Source organism: Notamacropus eugenii, chromosome 2 (genome assembly GCF_028372415.1).
Source record: "Notamacropus eugenii isolate mMacEug1 chromosome 2, mMacEug1.pri_v2, whole genome shotgun sequence".
In the NCBI taxonomy this organism is placed as follows: Eukaryota; Metazoa; Chordata; class Mammalia; order Diprotodontia; family Macropodidae; genus Notamacropus; species Notamacropus eugenii.
Window position 1 is genome coordinate 431,701,074 of NC_092873.1, and position 21,066 is coordinate 431,722,139.

At 35.5% G+C, this 21,066-nt stretch overlaps 1 protein-coding gene across 1 annotated transcript in view; it reads right to left on the reverse strand.

Annotated features, from left to right (window-relative positions):
- Nucleotides 1-6,460: 6,460 nt before the first annotated feature.
- Nucleotides 6,461-21,066, reverse strand: part of LOC140523148 (uncharacterized) — a 77,518-nt gene continuing 62,912 nt past the window's right edge. Inside the window, exons 11-13 of the mRNA XM_072638174.1 lie at nucleotides 16,002-16,025; nucleotides 8,085-8,151; nucleotides 6,461-6,807 (exon numbers count right to left, since the gene is read on the reverse strand). Of these exons, the coding sequence (XP_072494275.1) occupies nucleotides 8,087-8,151; nucleotides 16,002-16,025 (89 nt within the window). The 3' untranslated portion in view covers nucleotides 6,461-6,807; nucleotides 8,085-8,086. The remainder of the gene's footprint in view (nucleotides 6,808-8,084; nucleotides 8,152-16,001; nucleotides 16,026-21,066) is intronic.

Here is a 21,066-nt window from a genome sequence, read left to right on the forward strand (position 1 = left end):
TAACTTGATTACTCTCTCTGGGGCCATACTATAATTTCCAAATCATTAGTATCTCAAAATGGACTCAAACATGAGTGGTACCTCAGGTCTGCCATAGTAACTAGATTCTTCCTAAGCCTTCATACTGTCTTGGCTCCATGTCTTGATTTATCCTTCATGGTCTTCAAAGACTCAGTTCTCTAGTTGCTTAATTGTTGGGTATTCCCATTTCTTGCTAATTTACTTTGGGGTATGGGACAGTGAACTTTTACTTGGAGAAAATTCAGCAGGAATGTGGACCTCCTTTGTTGGTAATGGTAACTACCTCATCTGAGTATAGAGCACTTCACATATTTCTCTTATACACTTAACATATTAAAAATTGTTACCTCTGTGTATGTGTTTGATCTTCACCTCCTAAACTGTAAATTCATTAAAGGAAAGGACTATGTTTTATTATTTGTGCTTCCTTTAGTATTTAGTATATGGAAGGTGCTTGATAAATATTTGCATTAATGTACCCCTCTTCTCTGACGGAATGCTTTCTTTCCCTTAAGCATTTCTCTGGGAATTGGCACTATTCAGAGATTTGCCTGAAGGCCTCCTCCCAAAATCTCTCTGCCTCAGCTTCCAGCTTAGCCTCCTTTCTACATCCATACATACTTCTACAAAATGGAATACATTTTACTCCCATGTGACACTTCTTTCAACATGCCTTTATGCTGGCTGTCCCTCATATATGGAATATAATTCCTTTTCACCTATGCAGTTTAGGATCCTTATTTTCTTTCAAGACTCAGCTCAAGTGCCACCTTCTACATGAAGTCTTTAGTGACCTCTCCAAGACAAGGACTTTTACACAAGGCTCAAAATCCTAGAACAATGCCTGGCACATGGTAGCAGTTTGGTAAATGCTTGCTGATTTATTCTGGGAAGCCCTGAAGTAACAATGAGCATATGTATAAGAAATCTTACCTGATTCTTGCCAGGAGCAGAAATGCATACACAAAACCAAATATTTTATAGATATCATATATTCTCATTATTGCTGATCAAGGGAAGTTTTAACTGTAAACGTATGTAAACAGAAGTAATTTGGTCTCCAGTATTTTCAAAATGAAAAGCACCTCAATTTAAACAGCTGAACCTTTGGACAAAAAAGGTCCTTGCTCCCCTTTGGAAAATCCCAATGTGAAGTCAAGAAAGAACGGTGCTTTCTGAAGGATGGAAAGGGGGATATTGTATTTTACTCTGGGAATTCCATGTCTTTTAGGAAAAAAATTCTTCTTGATATTTAATCTAAAGTAGATCAAGATTTTCAAAAATTAGAATCATAGTTACTTATTTTTTAAATTTAGGTAAAAAGTAATTGTTTCTTTTAATCCACTTATCTGGATTATTATTATAATCCGTAAAATTATTATATTCTGTGACAAGTTGATATAAAAAAATTGTCAATCCTTTTAAACAACAAAAGAGATTATCTGATACTTCTGATAGTATATTTATAATAGATAACAGCTTGCACTCAGTGGCAAACATCTATTAAGCACTTAGTATGTGTCAGGTATTATGATGGTAATTTTTTTTTGAAGACTGAAGAATAGTCCCAACCCTCAAGGAGTTCACAAGGTAATTGCACAGACAGGGGCATGCAAGAGTCATGACACCAAGCTCAGGTGTGGTTCTTTCACAGAATTGGCTGTTGGACCAGCACTGGAGAGTAGGAGCTGCTGACAATACCAGATATAGCCTACAGATGTGTGGGGTGTTCACGACTAATACAGTGCTGATGTAAACACTGCCCTCACAGTGGTCACAACTTCACTCATACTTGAATTTCCACTTGGTTAAGGTTTTATGCAGAGAAAGGGCCTGGCTTCTCTAGAATGAGAGAAGAGAAATGCTTTTATTACTTTGGTAATTAGGTCAAATTCCATTTTTGTCCTTGTATACTTTTCAATAAACATTTTGTTGTTTTATATGTTCAAGTGTTTTTGGTACTTAGTTGATTGCAGGTGAATTGAATATCCAAAAAATGAGCCAAGTAGAGACATTCCCAGAGAAAGAGACTTTCAGGGTAGGAGTGAAAATAAACTGTCACTTGAGGAAAGCTTGCCATGATTAAGCTTAATCTGCCAAGTTACATTTTGGGGGTTTTTCTGGGAAGACTCTTTGGGGTGGGTAGAAAATCTAGTACAGATAGTACAGACACTATAAACAAGGAAGACATGACACTTGGGAGCATTGTATCTTTATATTTTGTGGGGTGGATGGCCACCAGGGCTATCAAGTTATCAGAAGTCTGGTTCACCATGGTGGGTGTGAACCCAGGACTACTGAGATATGTCTGAGGCAGAGGTTGGAGCTTTGTCATGGAGTATTGTTTTGGAATATAATTGATCCAAGTGACATAAGAGGACAATTAATAACCAGTCAATTAATGAAGGTTTATTAAGCACCTCCTGTGTGTCAGGTATTGTGATAAGCACTGAGGATACAAAGACTAAAAGTTAAAGTCTTTGCCCTCAAGAACCTTGCACTACCAGGGAAGACAAACATGAATGTAAAGCATAGACAAAATAACATATAAATTATATACTACAAAGATATAAGGAGATATTTCAAGGGGGAACACACTTGTAGCTGAATGTTTCTGGGAAGGCCTCATGTGCAAGTTGGCGCTTGAGCTGAAACTTGAAGGAAATTAGGGATTCTAAGAGGTAAGAAGGGAATGCATTCCAAGTATGGGGACAGCCAGTAGAGAGTCATGGAAATGGGAGATGGTCCCATTTGTAAAGGGGAGTTTCTATTTGCCCCCAGCAAACTGATAGATTGCTGCTTGAGTTTATTGAGGAGAATGACATGATCACATGTAGTGGAATCACCATGTGATCTGGAGACACCAGCTTAGTCCTAGCAATGGAGTTGGTTTAGAAGAATATGAAGGGAGACAAGTAATAATAATTGAATAATAATATGTAATATATATAATATATAATATCAATATATTAATTATATATTATATTATATATATTTTATATTATAATTATATATTATATATAATTATATATTATATATAATTATATATTATATTATATTAATTATATAATACATATAATATATAATATTAATATAGTAATTATATATAGTAATTATAATAATATATAATATTATATATTAACAATATATAATAATATATAATATATAATACATAATATGTTATATATAATAATATACAATAATATATAATAATATACAATTGAATAATAATAATAATTGAATTTGCTATCTATGCCTAGCTGGGGAAAGAGTCCACCTATAAGATTTTGGTTTCCCAGGAAAACACAAGAAAATGGAGAGCTACCTGGTACTTTTAATAATATCCAGGCTACATGTCATGACGCATCTTACATGGTCATCAAAGACCCAGTTCTCTATGTGATTAGTTGTTGAGACTTGGTACATATTTAACCAGGAAGAAAGACCAGATTGTCTGCCAGTATAAAATAGAACCAGAGAATGGCTGAGTGCCTGCAAAGATTATATTGTCCATGGTAGAGTTAATGAGACTCTTTGGTGAACAGGATGCTCAGGAATGAGACTGCTAAGGAAATTGGCTCCCAGAGAATGAAGATATGACCATGAATATGAGCCATATTTGAGCCACTGAAGAGAATCAGTTCTCAGACTGAGCCTATTCTGACTGCCAAGATGTCTCAAGGGACGATAGGAGACATCCTTTGCAAGCACTGAACTCAAAATAAAATTAATTTAACCAAAGTCCTAACTCATCAAACACGTACATATCTTATGACAGAATGTTAGCTATTGCATATAGTTTGTGGGATGGATTTTAGCACCAGCGCTTTAAAAGTCTCCAAGTTCCCTCACCTGAAGAGAAGTCTTACTACTCTTGCTGTAGCTTGTCCCCCATTTGAGAGGTGAGCTGTCTGATCACCTGCAAAATCTTACATGATATATTCACTTCCTCCGGGTCTTTGCTTCTTTAACTTTCATACCAGTTCCCAAAGGAAATAGGAACCAAGGTACAATGCACTTGTTTTTCAATTCTTCTTTTTCAAATGTTTCCTAACTTAAATTAGGGTTAATGCTGAAAATTATAATTTTTTTTTGTTGGAGACTAAACTATTCTGGTATGATTAGAAATTTTTGTTTCACCAAAATTCATAAGACCTCTGATCAGGCATCATTAAAGATGAGTAGAATGGATTGAGAATTCCTACAAAATTTTGAATTATCACTGTAATTTGGTGCATTTCTTTTTATGATAGACATTACACTCAAACATGCCTAAAATACTAAATAAATGTGAGTAACATTACTTGCTTTTTGAACAAATTGTTACTTGTATTATATTAACACATAACTCATGGGTCAATTTTTTTCTCATGTCATTTTTTATAGTCTAAGTAATTTTGGACCAAATACAAATGGAAAGGAGAAAAATATGGATAAACTAATTTCTACTTTCTATTAGAGGCCCAAAATTGAAATTACTGAGTCTACTTAAATTCTACCCTTCTCTTTTCCCTTTGTTCTAGTCTTACCTATATCATCAACTTTTCTTCACTGGATCATTATCCATCTCCTACTCTCCAACCTCCCATAACTTCCTCTTCCCTACTCTCTCAGCTGAGAATCCTGTGTCATATTTAACTGAAAAAATTGAGGAAAACTCCCTCTTTTTTCTCTCTTCACCTCCCATCACTCAGATGCCTTCTGCTCCAATCTCCTCTTTCATCTCTGTCTCACAAGAAGATATTACCCTTCTTTCAAGCCAAACTGCTGTCTTTGCATTTGATACCATTCCATTGTCTTCCCCCACAGACTTCATCCTCCATCCCTCCCACTCTCTAGCACTGATCTTTAATTGCTCCTTGTCAACTGGCTGCTTTCCTACTGCCCGTAAGCATGCCTGTGTCCCTTCTGTTCTCAAAAAGCCCTCACAATCTATCCATCCCTACTAGTGAGCATCTCATTTCTATTCTCCCTATTATAGTGAAATTCCTTGACAAGGCTAACTGTACAAAGTGCCTTTACGTTCTTTCCTCTTACTCTTTTTAACTCTTTTCAACTTGGCTTCTGACCTCATCATTCAACTAAAACGGCTCTCTTCAAATACCACTGATCCCTTCTCTGCTAAATCTAATGGCCTTATCTCAGTTCTCATCCTTCTTGACCTCTCTGTAGCCTTTGACACTTTCAAGCATCCTATTCTCCTTGAAACTCTCCTTTCTAGGTTTTCATGACATTATTCTTTCCTGCTTCTTCTACTTGTTTTCATCCATGTCATGCCCACCAACAGTGTAAGTTCCCCAGATCTCTGTTCTGGGCCTTCTTCTCCTTCTATTCTATTTAGTAATCTCATCAGCTCCCATAGTTTCAATTATTGTTTCTATGCAGATGACTCTCACACTTACTTGTCTAGACCCAACCTCTCTCCCAATTTCCAGTGTCACATCTGCAAGTACCTTTTAGACATATCAAGTTGGGTATCCCATAGACTTCTTAAACTTAGCATGTACAAAATTGAATTATCTTTCCCCCCAAAATCTTTCCTCTTGTCCTAATTTCCCTATTACTTTTGAGGATACCACCATCTTCTTAGTTACTTAGGGTCAAAAATCTAGGTGTCATACTTGACTCCTCACTTTCTCATCCCTCATAGCCAGTCAGCCATCATGTCCTGTCATTTTACCTTCATGCTATCTCTCATGTACCCCATTCTCTCCTCTGACACCTCCATCACTGTGGTTCAGGCCCTCATCACCTGGACAACTGCAGTAGTCTTCCATTTGGTCTCCTCAACACAAATCTCTTCCCACTCCAGTCCATCTTCCACTCAGCTATCAAAATGATCTTCCTTTAAAAATGAAGATCTGACCATATCATGCCCCCTTTAATAAACTCCAGTGATTTCATATTACCTCCAATATAAAATATAAAACCATCTGTTTGGATTTCCAACAGCCCTTCATATCCCAGTCCTTTCCAGTCTTCTGATACCTCATTCCCTTCTTCATTCTCCACGATCCAGTGACTGTGGTCTCTTCACCTGTTTTTTGTACAAAATACCCCATCACCCACCTCTGAGCATTTTTATTGGCAGAGTGTCCCTCATGCCTGGAACACTTTCCACATCTCTGCCTGCTAGTTTTCTCGGCTTCTTTCAGATCTCAGCAAAAGCCTCACATGCTATAAGAAGCCTTTCCTAGTCTCTCTCAATCTTACTGCCTTCTCTCTGAGATTACCCGTAACAGACTAGGATTTTAAAACCTAAAAAGTTTTAAGTATCAAACTTTGACCCAAGGGATGAAGAATGAAGCTCATAAATTAGTTCTGTTAAAGACATTTTCATTTTAATGTATTATCCCATTGAAGAAGAAAGGTTTAATAAGTAAAAAAGTCAGACCATTCAAAATCCCTACAAATTAAAGAAAAACAATGGAGTCTTCAGTTTGAAGCAAAAAATATAATTTAATACTTAGCATCCTGCCTGCTTTGGTTCCCCAGATAAGAATGTCTTGTTCCATGCACAAATCACCTATAAATTTGGTTCATAGGATATAAACAGACAAAAGGAAATACTTTAGATAAAATACGTCATATGTTTAAAAAAATTCATCTTCTGCAACTCAGAATTCCAGGAAGATAATGCCATCAAAAAGTATGTCATTCTTTTAAGGATAATGTGGTCTTCTGTCCTGAGATCATCTTCATAGGCAACAAGCAAATGATAATTTAAATAGTTGATGTAGATTTGATTTTTGTAACCATAGATACTTGATTTTTCATAACCAACCCCTGCAAATGAAAAGAAGAGCATAAAGACATTTAGTGATGACTGGAGAGAGCCCTCAAAATTAAAAAAAAAATTATAACTTTTGTATATTTGCATATATATGTATATATGTATCTTATTGGGAACAGCCAGATGGCATGGTGCTAAGACTGGAGTTAGGAAGACTCCTCTGGATAAGTTAAAATCTAGTCACACACTTAGTAACTGTGTGACCCTAGGCAAATCACTTAACCTTATTTTCCTTGGTTTCCTCATCTGTAAAATGATCTGAAAAAGAAAATGGCAAATCACTCCAGTATCTTTGTCAAGAAAATCTCAAACAGGCTCATGAAGAGTAGGGCATGACAGAAATAACTGAACCACCACAAATGTATTTTTAATGTGTTTAAATAAATCTTGATATATTTAATTTTTAGATGTTTATATGAATATACATTATATATAAAACATAATACTTCATGCATTTAACTTTTATTGAAAATGAAATATAACTGAAATGTACTATAAATGAGAAAATATTTGTAAAGTACTTTGAAAACCTCACAGTGCGATTACAGTGTTAAATGTTATCTATTAAACTATTTCATTCTGTGTAGAGCTAATGTGAATAGTATTGCTCTTATGACAAACACTATAAAAAACTGTGAATGAGATGCCCTCATCTAAAATCAAAGGTTGCTTAAAAGATGGAAATGTGTACACCAAAGGACCTGGTCAGAATCCATAATATCTCTTCCTCTCCTGCTTCCACACATAATTGCAATTCTGGATGCAGTTTTCTGCAGCAGGCAGTACCTGTCTCTTCTAACTTCAAAGTAATTTCTCAAGTAAAATTTGAGATTTTAAAGGTCCATTAGCCTGTATTAGGAAGGGTAGAAAGGGCAGAGGCAGAGAAGCTAAAGAACAATCTTGAACCGCATGGGGAACTTTGATGAATTGAGTGTTGAGCCACTGAGAGGAAGTATGGTTACAAAAGGTAAGCTAGCACTTCTAAATATACATTTCTACAGCTGTTACCAGACAGAAAAATGTAAATGAAGAACATGAGAAGGGATTCAGAATGACTCAAAATGCAAAACTATCCCTATAAGAACCTCAGTTTTTAGACGGCACCCCTAAATGCCTGGCATTAAATCACTGGATTTAAATCTTATCTTTGCAGGCTAATATAAAGATCTGACATGGTGTCAAGTAAACATTGTTTCAAATTAGACTTCAGATGGAATGAATAAAACTGTGGTATTAAGAAAATATTAATATTAATGCAGAAATAATTTACCTTCATATCTGGGTGAAGATCATCAATGTTGTCACCAGGATTATTGTGTCAAGCTGATTGTATTTCTCTACAAGTGAAGCATTTGTTACATCTGTAAGTTACAATGCTCAACAATGGAAGTATTCTTCTACAACTTGTTCTAACCTATCATTATTCAAAGGATATTTTTATGGGAATAATTAATTGGAAGACATGGACAATTTTCCTTTAATTCTTCCCTTTATGGAGTCACAGAACACTGAGAGCTAGAAGGTACATCATCTAAAGGAGCAGTTGTCAAACTTTTTGGGCTCAGAAACCCATTATACTCCTAAAATTACTGAGGACCCTAAAAAGCTTTTGTTTATGTTTGTTATATCTATCTATATAGTTAGAAATTTAAACTGATACATTAATTCATTTAAAAATAAAAAGAAAAGCTCAACTATGAGTTAACATATTTTTATGAAAAGTAACTATTTTTCAAAACAAAAAATTGGTGAGAACACCAGCATTGTTTTATATATCTTTGCAAATTTCTTTAATGACTGGTTTAATAGAAGATAGCTTGATTTCCCTATCTACTAATGAATTCAACTTCTTGTGATATGCTATTTCATTTTAAATACATAAAGAAAACCCAGTGTCACAGAGACATGTGATTGAAAAAGGAAGCACATTTTAATTGGCAAATTACTTCTTGATATTATTAAGAAAATAATTTTGGTCTTTCAGACTCACTGAAAGGGTCTCAAAGACCCCCAGGAATCCACAGCCCAAAGCCTGGGTGTCACTCATTTAGAGAACTAGAAATCATCCAGTCCACCATTATATAGATGGTAAAGTAAGGACCACAGAGGGAAATTGACTTGCTCAGTGTCACATTAGAAGGTAAGTGGCAAAGCTGGTACTCTAACCCGAGCCTTTTTGACTCTGAAGTCCACTACTCTTCACTACACTTCTACTTTAGAAGTCTGGTTTTTTCAACCTGTGAAGGACTACTTTTCATTTTAGGATACAGTAGGTTAAATGAGAAAAAACTGTAGGGTCAACATAAAACAGTTTCTTATAAACCCAAGAGAAGTAATGAGAAGTTTGAATTTAGTATTCGATATTTTCAAATGTAAGACAGTATTATGCATACCATTTTTTTTCAAGAAGTATTTCTCACTGGAACCCATAAATCCAGTCTCTAAAAAAATTAATAGGTTGATGATTTTGTGATCTTATTAATATTTTCCTTGCACCAACAGAGTAGATGGCAACTCATCCACAGCTTCCCATCCTTACTCAGAATCTAAGAATCAGAAGGGAGCTTGGAGGCTATCAGCTCCAACTGACTAGGAATTTCCTATATAATACTACTGATCAATAGTCATTTGGCCTTGGCTTGAAGACCTCCAGTGAGTGAGCATTGAATATATGAATTAGTTTAGGTAAAATTGTCCTTTTTATTACATTGGTCTTGCCTACCCATGAATAATTAATATTTCTTCATATATTTTAACCGGATTTTATTTGTATAAAAGTTTTTTTAAAATTTTATTTATATAGTTCCTGGGTTTGTCTTGGCAAGTGTACTCCTAGGTATTTTATACTGTCTAGACTTAATCCGTTACCCTCCTGAAATGGGACCATTCTACTTTTGGAAGTTTTCCCCTACATTAAGGCTAAATCTGCCTCACTGAAATGTCTATCATTCCTATTTCTGCATTCTGAAACCAAGCACAAGACTAACTTCTCTTTCATATGACAAGCCTTCAAATATTCAAGAATATTTCATTCTTAGCAATGCTTTATAGACATTTTTCTGGCAGCATCAGTTGTGACCATGTTCATCACCAGTAGGTAGAAAGTCCTTATTGAGGTTGACAAGTCTTGGAAGGTTCCTATTTTGACATGGATACATACCCCCAAAAGAGAGCAGAATTCTCAGTGTGTTAACAAAGGTGCATAAATAGAGTGGCCTTGGGACTCCTAATCATGAAGTCATCAACCTCCAATATTTGTCTCTTATTCACCTGATCCTTATTAATAATTTCCCAGCTAACAAAACTCATAGGTCCACATGATCATTCCTTTTCAATCAATTCCAGGAGCTCCCTATTGCCCTGGGGATCCAATATAAAGTCCTCTGTTGGACATTTTTAGCACTTCATAACCTGATGTCTTCCTAACTTCCCAGTCTTCTTCCACATCGTCTGCAATTCATGAACTCCAGTCTCTTTGCTATTCCTCATGCAAGACTTTCTATTTCCCAATTCCATGCTTTTCCATTCATTTTACCTCATGTCTGGGATTCTCTTCCTCTTCATCTGTCTCTGGGCTTCCATGGTCAGTAAGCCTTTCCTGATCCTTCTTAATGTGAGTACCTTCCTTCTCAGAGTATCTCCAATTTATCCTGTGTATATCTTTGCTTGTATATAATTTGTTTGCATGTTTTCTCCCCCATTAGAATATGGGCTTCCTGACAGTAGGGACTGTATTTTGCCTTTCCTCATAGCCTCAGTATTTAGCACAGTGCCTGGCACAAAGTAGCAGTTAATAAATAATTATTAACTTGGTCTGTAGTATAGGTTGCTGTTTATTCCTTGCAGGGGCCAGTTCCCTGTTTTTTGGGAAAAGAATCCTATTTTAACTCACTTCCGAGTATTCAGTGGACTTTACCTTTCTTCACTATGTAAAATTCTTTTACCCTCCCAATATTTTGAAATAGTTAAAAATTCTTTCTCTTTTTTTTCTTTTTAGTGTCATATTGATAAACTTTTCCTAATTTTTTTTTTAAAGAAACACTTCACTGACCCTGAAAACCTGAAGAGAAGACAGGCATTCCTCAAGCCCCTTTACCTTCACTTCTTTGAAGACCAAAGTTGGCTTTGAGCATAGCCAGTGAATGTTTGGCTGTGGCAGAATACAAGCATCATACACTCTATTTGTGTTATTACAAAATTATTTCTGTTCTCCATAAATGCTGGAAGCAGGATCCATGTTCCTTTCTTCTATAACTCTTTTTTTCCATTTTCTCCCATAAATCCTCCACATGGATCTACCCAAATTCTCTCATAGATTTCTCGATGTTCCTCTTCTCACTCTTGTGGATTTCATCACACTGAGTGACAACAAATGGATCTTGTTAGCCGTTCACTGATTATCCCCCATTCTTACTTCATGACTGGCCCATTTTATTTTTTGCCCATATATCTCTCTGGTCATTTCCATATTTATGTCACTTATCCTGTGCAATTCTTTATTTATAATGTGCTGGTGCAAACTACTTCTACCTCCAGTGTGCCTCTCTATTTTTATTTGAGTGCCCTCAAATTATACCTCACCGGACACTGTATTTCTTGGCTCCCTACTAAACAGCATTACCAAAAGAATAATGATGCTAAAAAATGATCCTTCTTTTCAGGGAGAACTTATTAAAAACACTGCAGAATTTCCCAAATGCAAGTCAGCTTGCATATTCAGTTCTAGGCCCAGATAGTCTGTACACATGCTATGTGTACAACAGTCTTCATGTTTGTTTGTTTGTTTTTCCTGTGTAGATGGTTAGAAGTGTTATGAGTGATTATGGATCTCATTTAAAAGGCTCTTCACTCATCTGGGTCACACAGAGAACCTCATCATTTACATGGAATTCCCCTTCAATTTGGATTCTGTGCTAACATTCTCTATGACAGTGGTAAACACATATGGCAAACTTGTATTTCCCTATTTTATGCTTTTCTCTCATATTCATATGGATCTGTGACCTCCATGATTTGGATGCTCACTCTAAGAATGCAGATTGTAGCCATCTATGTCTGCTTGTCCTATATAACTTTTATCCATATCTTCCAGTAAGTTTGCATAAGCAGTGCATACAACATGCTGATAGCCTTCCTTGATGTCTCCTGATATCACAAGGATCTCAGTGTAGCACTTGGACTGTATACTTGTCCTCCCTTGCAAGCCCCTTTACCTCACCAGATCACCCTCTCTTCGTATGATGATCTTTTATTCCTGTTCTTTGAAATTCTTCATTGATTATATATTATTGCTGGTTCACATCCACCACATTCTTCTTCATTACACTTTGTGCGATATTTCTATTCTTCATAGAGTTTTTGTGTTCCATATTTTATAGTCATGTAGAGAATACTGGTTTCAAAATATGGAACTTTGTTTCTGAGTTGATATTAGAGGTTATTAAAATTAATATTAGAGGTTATTCAATTTTTTAATTTCCTGAAGGCAATCTAATCTGATTTCTCCATCCTATCTAGACTCAGTTTATTGCCCATTCATATCGTCTGTCTCAAATTACACCCATACACACATACATGTATATAATACTCATGCATATATAATTTATATATGTATATTATGTATATATATGCATATATAGATAGATAGATAGATAGATAGATAAGATACATCATTATATTACATAGGCTTTCCATCCAATTGCATGTCAGAAATTTGGCAAGAGACATTTTTCATTCTCATTATTTCCCACGTTGATGGTTCCCCTTAAGAGGATTGGTATCTCTTTTAGGAGACTGCCACATTCTAGGACTTGATACAACCAATGCAATGTCACTCACAAATAGGGAGTACCTATAGGAACTCACTATTCACCAAATCAAAATGTGGTTCAATAATCAACAAAAAATAAAATCAGTGGAATCTTGTATCCTTTGTCTGTAAAAAGATGTGATCTGCTGTAGAATATTGTTTTCAGAAACCTGACTACTCCCTTCCAGTGCCTTCACCAAGGATAAAGATGTTATTTTCATAAAGATTTTGTAAAGATGGCAAAGTAAGCATAGGTCAATAGCTATAGCTGTAATTTCTTAATTCTTTTTCTGGTAATAGTAAGGTCGAGGTTTTTTTCAAGCCTTTGGGCATCCTGTATCCTTCAGATAACTTAATAACTGATTTCTAAATACCCTCACAATTACACCAACCTCAGCACAGGTCTGCTCTGTGTCTAACTGGTCTAACCCTAACCACTGTTGCCATCTCCTTTTTCTTTGGTACTATTTCTAATTCCTCATGCAACACAGTGGGAACTGTGACGCTGGAGTCCAGACGTGGTGGCTTTATTGTGCTTTATAGAGAAAATAGTGTGATCTGGAAATCCTAAACGATCTTTATCACTTTTCAAGTTTGTTGCTCTTCCACTTAAGCAGTGGAAGAAAAGCTTAGATAGACTTAGGTAGATTTGAAATGATACCTATATCTCTCTCCAAGATTTCTGTAAACTTATTTTTTTCTTTCCATTACTTCTCAAAGTTTTATGGGACAGTACTACTTAATCTTCCAAAACATTTCAAAATCAACTTATATTCTAAATTAGTGTTCTTCTTGGCTATCATATCTCTCTCCACATGGCAAGACAAAATGTTTTTTGAATAAGACAATTTCTAAACTGTTTTGTTCTCATTACAATAATTAATTTCTATCAGCTAAACTTCCATAAGAAATAGTGATAGTATCAATGTCCTTTGTCATATCTATTTCCAGTTTTTCAGTGTCAATAGCATGTTTAAATAGGACATATTAGAGTCTCCTCCATTATATATCACATCATCTCATTTTTATCTTTTCTTATTTAGTTTTGACTTTTTATCTTTGTTCTAAGAAGTTGATGGTTTGCGTTTTATTGTATCCTCAGTGCACAGTACATAATAAAAATTTGCTGATGATTGCATATGGATAACTGATTTGAAAGTGACTCATACACTGGTAACTAGTTGTTTCCCATCTATTAGAATATGATCAGTTTAATTTCTTTTATGTTGTTCAGTGCTCACCATAACCCTTCTCAACTATTCTTGAAGCAAATATTCATATTATACAGGGGCAAGGCTTCTGTATAGTCTACAAGCCTTTGGCTTCTTTCTGAATCATACTTTCCAACTTTATTTTGCCATTGCCATCTATTTCCACTTATGCATTAAAGTCACCAAATGCTAAAACATGTTAATCTAATTTGGAAGTTCTTAAATTCTTATAGAATTTCTCTATCTTCTCATTCTTTACAACACATTGTTTCATAACTTGCAGTTACAGGAGTCATTTTGCAAATGCTTATTATGAGTAATGCTATTGAAGATGCAAGTATACTTCTTGTCTCTGGATGTCAGATAGAACCAATTCTGCCAACTCTTTACTTGCTTCTCCAAGGAGAAACTGTGAGCTATGCTTCCAGTTATAATTTCAGTTAAAAAAATTCATTCTCAAGACTGATGTGATCCAGTTCTTTCAGGTGTATATCATTCACTGATCACTGAACAAGGATCTTCATTTAGAGTACAAATAGCTTAGTTCTCTAAAACAGCATGTTTTTAAGCTCTCTTTGCCCTTTTCTGTCACTGCCATAATCGGTTTACAAGTAGAATGGAGTCACATAGGACGGAAGGCTGCTTTATGTTTTTGTTGTTTTGTGGGCTCCCACAAAATTTATTACCAAGTGATCAGCCTACTGTGAAGACTTTCTTTGTATTCAGCTAGCCTGGGCTTCAATGCATTTGGTCTTTTGTCAAAACCATGGCTGAAGCCTTTCCATCATGAAATAACCTACCCAAGTTTGTATTTTACTGGCATAATCCTCAAAAACCAGTGGTAGTTACCCTTATGCTAGAAAATGGTTTCAAAGTAGGACTTTGTGGAGGGTCATTAAACACAGGAAAAATAAAAGTAAAGAAAAAAATTATAGTCCTAGAAAAAATAATAGGAAATTTTGTCAGCCAGATGAACAGGTCTTTGGAGAGACTAACAGATAATAGCAACAACTTCTAAACAAAGATCTATAAAAGAAAATGTATTATGTGAGTATAAGATGTTTCAGTAAAACTTATATGCTTGCAAGAAGGAATAGGTATAAACAAAGTGGGCCAGCCCAGTCTTTTAGAGGGACAAGCTCATCCATGATTTATGTGTTTGAAAAGAGCATACTGAATTCATGAAATGACAACAAATGAAGTCTATATTAATAATTATCCAAAATGACCTTTCAAATTGGAGAACTATAGAGAAAATACAATTTATTTAGGCAGCAGTAGTTTAAGCGTAGGACAGGTAGGCAGTGCCACAATGGGTAGAGTGCTGGGCCTGGAATCTGGAAGACTCATCATCCTGAGTTCAAATCTGGCCTCTGACACTTAGTAGCTGTGCGACTCTGGGCAAGTCACTTAACACTGTTGGCATCAGTTTCCTCATCTGTAAAATGAGCTGGAGAAGGAAATGGCAAACTACTCTAGTATCTTTACCAAGAAAACACCAAATGGGGTCATGAAGACCTGAACATGATTAAAAAAGGATGGAACAACAAGAGTTTATGGGAAATAACCTATATTTTAAATATGTTTTAATGCTTTTTTTTTTTTTTTAAGATTGGGTCTAACTATTTCACCTAGACCAGAACTATGGTGGCTGCTCACAGGTCCAGTTTCGCTGCTGGTCAGCACAGGAACCATGACCTATTCTGTTTTTCTGTTTTTGTTTCTTTTTTTAAAATTCAGCACCCCCTCCTCAGGTAGCCTGGTTCCCACTACATTCCCTTTACCCATAAGAGCTCCATATATTGGTGTCACACTTAGTGTGGATCAGCTTAGCACATGGCAGCTCAGAATTCGGCAGCTCAGAATTCACCAGCTCAAGGGATTCACCAACTTCAGACTCCCTGGTACAAGAGATTACAAGTACATGTGACCATGACTAGCTTCTAATTTTTTGTAAATGCTTTGTTTTGGTAGAGTTATGGATATTTGTCAATCCCTTCAAAGAAACTTCCTGGCTAAAAGTAGTTAATATTAGAAGCAATTTGTAAATATCATAAATAAAATCTTTTCGTACAGTGACAATAAATACAGGGTAAAACAAATCTTTAATGAATTACCATGAATAATTCTAATCAAATGTGTTTGTGTACTTGACATATATACTTACCACTGGCAGAAGAACCACCACCTTCTGAGAAGAAAAAAAAAAAGGTAAAATGTAATGTTGCAAGTCAGTTATTTCTTCATTTTTATTTGCGTAACAGTGGTATAGAGCCTTCACAAAAGGGTACCAGGGGAACTATAACTCCATTGTGTAATTCCTAACATATTCTTCATCAGTGTAGGTTGCATCAGACATGATTTTTGTACTTTTTCCCATTCCTGGTGTGTAGGTTTTTTTAGAAAGTGCTTGCTGAGTTTACATGGGGCATGTTGTACTTTGAACAAGAATTGGTTTGGTCAGTTAACTACAATGATGCGATTTGTGCATCTATGTCAATGACATCTGGAGACCTGCGTCCTATTCTCTAGAATAGGAAGATGAAGAGACCTTAATCTGCTTGGGTTAATTTGGCTTGCTTCGCTCATTATCTGATTAAGACAGAAAGACCATGAAAATGGACTGTATGTTTTCATAAACCTAAACTCCAGTAAAAATTTAGTATTTAATTTAATTTTTTAATTTAAATTTTAAATTTAAATTTTTTATTTTAAAGTGTAGTTATTAATTTAAAAATTATTTTAAATGTTATTTTCTTTAGTTTGATGAATAAAATATTTATGATTGAATATTTAATAAATGTTTACACCTTTAAAAAAAAAGATCCCTGGGTACACACTCTAACAACATGTACTATGAGTGATTGGAAAGGATTTTGGAGGCCGACAACCACATGTGTGACCTTGGGTAAGTCACTTAACTCTGTTTAATTCAGTTTCCTCATCTGTAAAATGAGATGGAGAAGAAAGTGGCATACCACTCCAGTATCTCTGCCCCAAAACCCCCCAACCCAAATGGGGTCACAAAGAGTCAGATATTACTGAAAAATGACTGAACCACAACAGTAACACTCTAAGAGAGTATTCAGGGTAAATTAGAAAGAGGTGTTTTAATCCAGTATGGGAATAACTAGAGTAACTCTAAATTATAAAAATAAAAACTAGTGAAGAAGGTTGTCAAATTATAATTAAATTTTTCTTTTAAAATTTCCACTTTCTGTATGTTTTAGAGGTGGGATTTGGTAATAATATTTAAGGCTAGTTGTTTTAAAGAGGTATTCTATTTACAAGTCAATTATCTTCATCCCAAGTCAAGCATGGCAACTGCATAAGTTTTATTGTTTGAATACCTGGTGACAACACATACTAATTGTAATGTCATGCCTTTTACTGATGAAGAACAATATGATGATAATAAAATTCTTTAAAAAATCTGGAAATCTAATATATAAAGTCATAACAATAATCTTATAAGACATACTGCACCAATACAATCTAAGGGATGACTGTTATATATGAGTAGTACTACAGAATTGGCATGAAGGTCAGAGTGAAACACAAAATAACAGTTCATTTTGGTGTCAAATAACGTTGTTAAGAGGCTGAGATTGGTAGGCTGCCTACTTGAGTGCTCAAAAAAGCCATTTTGAACCCCAACAGATAAATGGTCAAAGGATACAAACAGGCAGTTTTCAAAAGAAGAAAAGCAAGCTATCAGCAACCATATGAAAATATGTTTCAGATTATTAGTAATAACAGAAATGCAAATGTAAACAACTCAGAGCTTCCGCCTCACATCTATCACATTAGTAAAAACGACAAATTTTGGAGGCACTGTGGGAAAATAGGCACCCTGATACACTGTTGGTGGAGCTAAATGCATATTAACTGACTGACACTAGCTTTGTTAGTAGTTATTTCATACCACTGATTCATAGTGAGTTTGAATTTTATTAAAACCCACAGGTCTTTATCCCATAAACTTCTGTCAAGTAAGATCTCGTTCATTCCTTACTCATGTACTTCATTAAAAAAAAATGTGAACGAAGGAGTTCTACATTTTTCTCACACAATTTGATCTTATTAATTTTTGGTTATTTTTAGCTCTTAATCCTACCCTACCCCCAAGTTTATGTTTTCTGAAAATGTAATTAGCATGCCTTCTATGTCTTTATCCAAGTCACTGATACAGATGTTGAATAATATAGGACGAAGAAACAATCCTGTACATTGCACAAGAGATCTCTCTCCAATTTCCTTGCAGGTGGATATTGATCCAACAACTAGTATTCTTTGGAAACAGTCATTGAACAAGTTTGCTATCCATCATTATACACTATCATTACCCAGACCATTTTTCTCTTCCTTGAATTGAAAAAGTAATGAGGTAATTTTTGTTTGGTGATGGAGCAGAGAAGAAAGGAGAATTAAAGAGTGAGGAGGGAATTTGGAATTATTCAGAAAGTAGTCTCACAGATAGTATTGATAAGGGAACTAGAAGCATTATGTTAACTACTGATTTCTAGCACCTGGATAAATATCAATTGCTAATCTAAGAATGGGAGAAAGTCTCAGAGAAGATTGCTCCCAACTATGACCTACAAGTGACCAGGAACTGGGACTTCCTTAGAGAACAAGCATTTTAAGCCTTCTGTTCTCCACTGGAAATATCTGTAGGGGTAATGCGGGAAAGGAACAGTAGATTTGTGATTCAAGATACATGGAAAGTGAGGAAACTTAGAGTGACTACAAGAGATCATGCTACAGTTGTATTTCTCCAGCAACTATAGCAACTGTTCAGCAACTATATCTGTAATAAATGTTAGTATTCCCAAGAAAGGAAAAAGTATAAGGGCTAACGGAATGATTTTCTACCCTCTAGCATGTTGGAGAGGATGAACGATTCCTATATAAAACTAAAGAAATAATCTAAGAAAAATATTCCAAGGAGACAGGGAAGAATCTAAATCTGTTTAAAAGACAGGACTATGGGAGAATTTGTTATAGGAGAAGAGAAGAAGAAACCCCAAACTTAAATTTTTATGCCATGGAATTAAAGAGTTGGAAAGTACCTCAGATATTATCAATCAATCCATTAACCAATCAATAGAGATTTATACAGTGCTCCATGACAGCATGTTAGGTGCTGAGTTATTTATCCCAACCGTTGCCCAAAGCATGAATTCCTTCTCCAACATCTATGACAAGTGGTCTCTACTTGAAGACCTTCAATGAAAGAAAAAAGTACTACTACTATCTTCCCAAATACCCACGTACACTGCCATGTGTAAAAAAGAGACTGGGCGAATGAATCTCCTGGAGGTCCCTCTGCTAAAAGCAGAATATCTGGCAAATTCTTGAGTTAGCTTGCTGATAATTTCATTTTTCAGAAGCTAAAGGAAGTGATGCGGAACTGCTGAAATTCGATACTTCATTTTCACTAACAAGGAAGAATTGGCAACTTGCTTGTGTAATGCTAAAAAGGAGAACCTTAGGGGAAAGAGGGCATGTCATCTGAAGAGTTTTTAACAGATAAAGCAGGGCAATGCCAAGCGCAGTTTGGTGTGTATTCTACATTTTATGAGGTTTTTTTTAAATTCAGGGACAAGGTATGTGGGATTCTATGGCTTAAGATTCTGAAAGAGAAGTAAACTTAATGAGGATGGGAGATAGAAGAGTTATGATTTCATTGTGCCATCCTGCCTTTTATGACTGCATCATAAAATCAATCCTCTATCTCCTCAGGTTGGTTTATTGTACTCCTCTAGTCCTAAGGCAAATGTCCACCCAACTGCTGCCCTTGTCCTTCTTCTCACGGTGACCTCACTCACTTTTATAGCTTCAGTTCAGTTTATTCATGGAGATAATTCCCGAATCCATATATTTGGCCCTCAATTCTCCTGAGCTCCAGTCCTTCACTTCCCACTGCTTGCTGGATAACATCACTCAGATGTTCTGCCACACCTCAAATTCAACATATCTTTTGATGCATTTGCTATTATGGTCAAGTTCTACAGAGAATTACTGTGGCAATCCTCAGAGTACAACAGTAGTCACTAGGGGGCAGCATGCTTTCATCAAGAACAAGTCATCCGATACTAACTTCTTTTCTTCATACAAGTCATTTAATAAATATTTGTAGAACTGAATTTCAACAGGATTATTAGACTGATGCCTAGATTCCAACAAGGTAGCTGGATATAAAGGTGGACCTGATGGTAGAACTGTCAGGTAGAGTTTTAAGTGATAATAATCCAAATAATATTAATTAATTGATTCATGTAAACCTGGAAGTGGGGTTCCAGTGAACTCTAGTGGTTCTTCAAGGCTCTTGTTCTACTCAAAATTTTTATCATTGACTTGACTTAACTACAGATGATGTTCTTATCAAAACTGTGATGGAATAAAACCAGGAGGAATGTCTAGTATGCTGGAAAACAATCTCAGCAAGATGGACTGAAGATCCAAATCAATAGGGATATATAAAAAGTTCTGTATTCAAGTTAATAAAAAAAATTTCCCAAGTACGATACAAGGGCAAAAGCTTCAGGGTTTTAGTGGTTACAAGCTCAATATAATTTGAAAGTTTGCCCTAAGTTAAAAATCTGGTTACAATCTAAGGCCATGTTAATAGAAATATAGTATTTGTACTCTGATGTTTCATTGGAACATGTAAATGACCTCAACTCCTTGACAGCAGAGACAGCCTTTTCCCTCTTTTTGTAGCCCCAGCACTTAACACAGTGCCTGGCACCTAGGAGGTGTTAACTAAATTTTTATGAATTGATTGACAGCTACAGCAGCAGACTAGAAATTCTGGAAGTTCTAATTAAGTTGGAAACCATTAGAATAAAAGCCTAGTAAAATCCTTATCTGAGGATCAGTCTAACTATGTTTGGAAAGATGAATCAGAAAAAAAAAAGCTAGCCACAGGGTAATAATGTTTTTTTTTTTGGTCACAGTAACTTGAAACATTTACAAAGGTAGGCTACAGGAGTGATGAGTTAATAGAAAAAAGCCTCTCATCAGTGAAGTTCATGTCTCTTTTGAATTACTAAAGAGATATCCAGGACAAAGGAGGTTATAGGTCTGTTACACGCTGTCCTGATTAGATCACTTTTTTAGGACTATTCAATTTTGGGTGCCACATATTAAGAGAGATGTTGACAGAATGGAGATCATCTAAAAGTGGGCAACCACAATGGCAAGCCACCTTGTTTTAAAATATAAGT